The sequence below is a fragment of the Tetrao urogallus genome, assembly GCF_951394365.1.
Source record: "Tetrao urogallus genome assembly, chromosome: 6".
Classification (NCBI taxonomy): domain Eukaryota; kingdom Metazoa; phylum Chordata; class Aves; order Galliformes; family Phasianidae; genus Tetrao; species Tetrao urogallus.
Window position 1 is genome coordinate 25040853 of NC_136819.1, and position 6434 is coordinate 25047286.

Here is a 6434-nt window from a genome sequence, read left to right on the forward strand (position 1 = left end):
AGGCTGTGCTGCCAGCTCCACTGACCATCAGAAAACTCAGATAAAGGAAATTTGGGCCAGCACACAGCAACAAGAACACCCCACTAGAGAATCAGAATTTCACTCAAATTCATACTAGAGCACCCAGCTGCATGCAAGCAGCATGACCTGTGGGCAGTCGGAACTGGAGAGCAGGTTCAAACCCATGTTTAACTAACAGCAAAAATATACTCGGAATTTTCCCCAAGAATGCTACAGGACACTGGTTTATTGTGCTACTACTGCTTCATCATGTTGCAGAGATAGAAGCAGAAACAGAACTCTACATCCCTGCCACCGCTCAATTCACAGCATTCAAAATACACATCACATAAAAGTTAGACGTACAATGATTTTGCTGAAGACTGCTGTAATGTGTTGATCATGATTCTCTAGTCTTTCCTCTGGATCTTCATCATCAAAGTGGACACAGGCACTTTTGATTTTGGACTTTTTTGGAGGACCAGGAGTTAAAGCAGGGAGAATATCAGGAAAATCTGTGGAGGGGAAAGAAAAAATATAAAAAGGAAAAAAGATCCAAGTTACTCATATATAACTACTGCACAATAGGCACCAGACCAAACAGTCTTCAACAGCACATATTATTGCTCTGATAAGAAATAAACAAGATGAAGAAGCAGTAAGACAATTATACAAGTTTCATCTCTGACTTGTGCTGAGCATTGGAGAGCAATATGCCTAAGAGTTTTATTATTTATGTTTTGGCATCAAGGCCATTTCAAAGGGCTGCGTAAGTGAGAAAGTATATTCAGGCCTGACTTCAAATATTAAAGGAAGAGGCAAAAAACTATACAAGAAACAAACTGTATCCTTGCAATTTGTGCTCACAGAAAAGCACACTCCCACTGACAGCTCCAAGTGAATGATTAGCATGATCAGGAGCAAGTCAAGGCCTCCTTTTCACTGCTCATAAACAGGGATCCTATTTTCTTACCTGGAAACAAGCACTGTAAGATTTAAATTGTTGCTTTTAAGAAACAATATTGAGTTTTTGAAACTATTAAGTGCATGACAAGTGTTACAGTTACTGCTGCTGAAGGAAAAGAAAAACACAGGAAGGAGGCTTATCAAGATAGCCTGCTGGCTGGAACTGTTAGCAGAGTTGAATCTCAGAGACACTAAGAGCAGGATCTGGCTAGGTGGTAAAATAAGCACTCAGGAATTGAATGAGTGCAAATTACAGGAAATACCTCCTGCAGTGGGATTGCTGGAGTACTGCAGACAGCTGATACATGGGTTGAAGGCAGTGTGTTGGAAAGGTGGTTCTACCAGAGGTACCAATATTGGACACGTGCATTTTCAAATGAGGCTAAGAATAAATAATATTGCAGGGAAGACACACGCAGGGGAAAAAGCAAGTTGAGAGAGGTGATGGGGGCAAGCAAAGAGGAACACTGAAAGAGACAGAAAAATATACATGTAATTAGGAAAGAACCCCACAAGGGAAATTACCGTCCAGCATGACCACATCCTTGCTGTCCTGTAGCTGGGGTCTCTCAGCATCTGTGTTCCTTTCCTCTCCCTTCCTCTTGTCTGCTTTCTTCACAATCTTCACTGCAGGTGAAGCTCTGGCTGCCAGGAACTGGTTTTGAAAGTGTATCAGGTCTGCTTCGGACTCCCCAGGCTTAGGTCTGGAGAACATCTTGTCGTCTTGTTTTTATGGGCTGATCCCGCTTACCATTCACATGGAACCTACTGAACACAAGGAAAACTGGTCACAGAACTGGCTTTCCTAGGGAGAGGATAGAAGCAATAAGGGAAAACAACTCACTTTTGTCCTGCTCTGCTCTTTCTGTATATACTGCAGCTGCCCCTCACGACCATCCCAGGACACAACTAATTGTACCAGCATCCCAAACAAACAGTTTACTGGTTCTTCACTGCTAAACAATGTGCTACTAGGCAAGACAACACCTGGTCTACCATCCAGCTGGGAGCAGAGTAGCACCCAGCCAGCAAGAAGCAAGCCAACAAGTGTATCACTGTCAGAATGCCAACCACAGGCCTTGGATTTGCAAAGCCACAGAAGTACTTACGCTAAGGCAGTAGATTTAACTTTCTCCAGAATCAGCACCAAACAAGAATGTGAGAGATGCAGTGTCATGTAAATCTCTTCCCTCCACCACACTGTTGTTTTCTCAATATCCCAGTGGAAACATCTCAGTCAGGATGCAAGGGTCTGTTCATGTAGATGTGGACAGAATATTCAGTACTACAGCTCCTCTTCTCTTTCTAACCTCCCAACTGAAGAAAAAAAAAGAAGGAAAAAAAAAAAGCTTTTCTTCCCTATTTAGTACTTCAGCTTTAGTTCACTCTGTTTCACTGTCTTTATCCTGGTAGGAGGTATGCTGGTATGCTATTTCCAAGCATTTCCATTCACTGCTCAGACCAGTTCTGGGTTGAAAGCCGGGGGTAGTATTTATAAACACCTGTATCTTGGTGCATATCAGAATGTATGAGGAAGACAACTCTTCCACCTCTTGTCTACCGGCCATGAAAATACTTGCAAATTTACTCTCCATCTCTCATTCCCAGAGCTCAGGACCATCAATCCATCTCTCATACACAGCAAGTAAAGTGTTTGCAAATACATTTCATGCTAATTGAATCACTGATCACCACTAATGCTGCAGACTTGACACCCTCCCACACATGGTATTTTGAAGTATTTTGTACATATTTGATCTCTTCTACGTTTAAAAGACCATCAGGACTCAGTGATGATTTACTGTTAAATTGGAAAGGGAAATGGATGTGGATTTTTAAAACTATGATCATCCACCATGTGGACAGGCTGTACACATGACAAAATGCAAAGCTTCAAAGTGAATCTCTGTTTTAATTTCAGACCAAAACAAAGTCCAACTCCCATGAAGACCCAGCCTGCCCTGAAACCAATGTTTTGTTTGTCTTGTGCTAATATCATCTTTCATTGTGAAGAACGTGGGAAGATATCTTCTGGGAAGGATGCTGATAGACACAAGAATTACCTCCCTCATGCAGTATTTATGACCAATGCTTGGAACGTTTATACCAATTTTAGTGATCCCATTCTTAATCAGCCTCAGTTAGATATGGGGCTGCTCACCCCATCAATGCTAAATTAAGAGAGATCTGGGCAGTTTCATAGTTTTGTATTCTTTTGTTTCAGAGCTTTTTGGTGATTTTTTTTTTTTAATCAAGGCTTTCAAGCAAAACCAATGACAATACGAGACCTGTTGAAAATCTTTTTTTCTGTCCCAATTTTTGTGCAAAAAATGAATTTAAAGCATACAGATTTAAGAGCTTTGTGCACCAACTTGAAGTGAATTTTCCAAGGCTTTGAGTTTCCAGGGACTCCATTCACTTCAGCACTCATTACTGCAGAAAGAGACCTCTTCATATGATGCCAGCACCATGAGTTAGTTACTCAAAATCAGACATCTCACCACACTGGCCTTAATGAAAGCTGTCAGCTCAAGAGTCCCAGAACAACAACCTCCATTTACACCAAGCACACATATGGCACAGATAGCAGCAAGGGAACTCCCCCATGCCCTCCGAACCATAAAATTCTCTCCAGCCTACAGAGAAAATGCCTTAATTCTCTGTCAACACCATCAAGGACAGCTGTGGAACACTCTCACCAGGGAGGGGCAACTTCAGAGCAGGATGGGATTGGAGCATGCTGATATCTTGCCTCAAAACATAGCAAAAACACCTGGGATGTCACCACAGTTCTGACTAATGCTGAAAAGGCAAAAACACTCCTTTGAATCCTAGTTCCCCCCTCAAAACACACAGCAAAAATTGCAGCTCCTGCAGATGGCTCCCTTTTTTGTACTCCAAGTATAAGCACCTGCACTTGCTGTTTATTTATGGAGCTGCCTGCCATAACAGGGGCTGCTATGGTCATACTTCTGTTGATAAGTCCTGCTTTGATACACCTAAGCAGCAGCACATGCATCAAAAGGCAAGTGTTTCATATCCTGTCATCCTGGGCTTCAAAGACAAAAGGAGGACAATGACAGTAGGATTAGCAGACGCAAAACACCTAGTTGTAAGTAAAGTGTGCTCTTAACCTTTCTGTGATAGGATTCTTCCACACTGGGTCATACGTACACAGTTGTCTGAGTCTCCACATATTACATTACTCAGAAATAAACTGGAGCTTGGAACTGCTTTCATTTGTCTTGAGAATTGTTAGTCACAAGACGACAATTTTGCGGTTGCTGCCTAAGAGGTTAGAAAGTCATCCAAAACTAAGTTGTTATAAGATGGTAATACAGAGGTAGCAACTATTTTGGTGTAGCAAATAGATAGAAGACTTAAATGTGCTATTTCCACGTTCTAACTGGGTCTAGAAATTTAATAAAACCAAGGCCTCTGACTTGATTCTTCTACAGTCCAACAAGAGAGAAATTGTTCAAATTGTACTTGAATGCTAAAAAAACGTAAGGAAAATAGTTTTCTTTCTAATAGTACCTGTTTCCACACCCACCAAAGGCCATTAAAAAACATTAGGAACACTTACCTGGCCATCATAAAGAGCAATTCTCATCCATCAGCACTCCAAGAAAGCATATAAGAAAAATAACTACCAGTACTGATCAGCAGCACTGATGCCACCTCTATGCAGTTTGGTTATCTCCAATCTTGAAACCTGCTATTTAAAAGCTAAGTGAACAAAAGCTGTTTGTCTAAAGGAACCATCACCTAGCTGACACACAGCCCAGGGGGATGCTGTCCTAGAGAGGTCTACAACGGGTCAGAAATGCAGTGAAAAGACCATGAGCACCTACATGCACCAGACACGCAATCATTTGCTGCTATATTCTCTGTCTGTACTAAGAATCTCAAAATATACTTTTCTGATATGCTTTGGACTGCCCACAGATACAGTCGTTAAAACGCCTGCCAGTCCTGCAGATAGTTTTACAAATACAGCTGGAAACTGGTTGAGGTTGAACTGAAAAATGGTGTAAAAACACAGAGGGCAACAAAGCAACAGCTTGCTTCAACTGCCAAGACACACTTGGATTAACCAATTTCAGCTAAAGCTTCACCCTGAGGATGAAAGCCAATTAGGGCAGTAAGGGGCTCTCCCATAAATGAATGCATCACCAGTGCATCACAAAAGACTGCACTTACTTTACAAAAACACAAAGACGTATAATACCTCTGGTTCTCCTGGAGCAGCGTTTAAGCTCCTGAGGCACATGTTATTCATCCCTGCCACTACCCTCAGCAGATGTAAGGCAACACAAGAATCAAGCATAGCTTTGTTCAGAGCTAAGTGCTACTACACTTCAGCAAAAGAACTTTGACATTTGCCACCAGGCTACAGAAAAATGCACTTACTTGATATAAGCCACTATCATATTGATTTTTATTTTCTTTAGATCATCTGAATTTACAATGCATTTTTCCTTCTGCAGCAGCAGAGATCTACAGCCCATGAGAATAATTTAAATCACAACAGCTATGAACCTGAAAGGGTTAAAGAAGGAAAAGCAGCAACTATATGTAAAAACAAAGATTCATCTAAGAATTCTGCCAATTTCTAAATGTTGTCATCTTCTTGTCACAGAATCATTTGAGTAGAAAGAGACCCTTGAAGGCCATCTAGTCCAACTCCCCTGCAATGAACAGGGACACCTACAGCTCCATCAGGTGCTCAAAGCCCGGTCCACAGTGACCACGAATGTCTCCAGGAATGGGGCACAGGGATTGCATCTCTGGGCAATCTGTGCCAGTGCCTCACCACCCTCACTGTAACAATTTTCTTCCTAATGTCCAATCTAAATTGGACATTCTCTTCCAATTTTTACCCCCATTTTCAAACCTAACTTGCACTCAACATCCAAGTCTGCATTCTTTTACAAAAGAAATCAGGTTTGGGTCAAAGAAGAAATCCTGCTACCATACCGGTGCCCCCAGTCAATGTATTTCTGGTTTACACCTCAGACCTCGCTGGCTGACATACAGAACTAAAGCGAGAAGCAGTCACACCTCAGCCTCACCGAGGCAGCCCAGTTGTCAAGAGAAAGGCACAATTTCTCTGCTCTAGGTTATCAGCCAGTGAAAGCATCACACGGCACGGCTCAAAGCAGGCCTGTAACAACACTTGCTATTACCAAGCTGAGGAGGCGAAGTGCCCTCACGCCTCTAGAGCTGAGCCAGGCCCTAACAGTGCACCTGAAGAGGGCCGTTAGAGCGGGACCCCGCAGCAGCCAGCGTTCGGGGCAGTCGGGACATCGGTCCGGCGGGGCCGCGGATTGGCTGAGATGAAGACAGGCCCGAAAAGCGGTCCCGAGGCCCACGGAGCCGCTACAGCCCAGTGCGCGGGCCGGCCCGGGCACCACTCACCTGCACCCGGCCCGCGCCGCTCCCCGCCAACACTTCCGCTCCGTGCC

General features: G+C 43.2%; 1 protein-coding gene across 1 annotated transcript in view; it reads right to left on the minus strand.

Annotated features, from left to right (window-relative positions):
- RPAP1 (RNA polymerase II associated protein 1) overlaps positions 1-1681 on the minus strand; it is a gene marked incomplete at both ends in the record, with an annotated part of 32797 nt that extends 31116 nt beyond the window's left edge. Inside the window, 2 exons of the mRNA XM_079537284.1 lie at positions 367-515; positions 1492-1681. Coding sequence (XP_079393410.1) covers positions 367-515; positions 1492-1681 — 339 coding nt within the window. The remainder of the gene's footprint in view (positions 1-366; positions 516-1491) is intronic.
- Positions 1682-6434: the final 4753 nt, after the last annotated feature.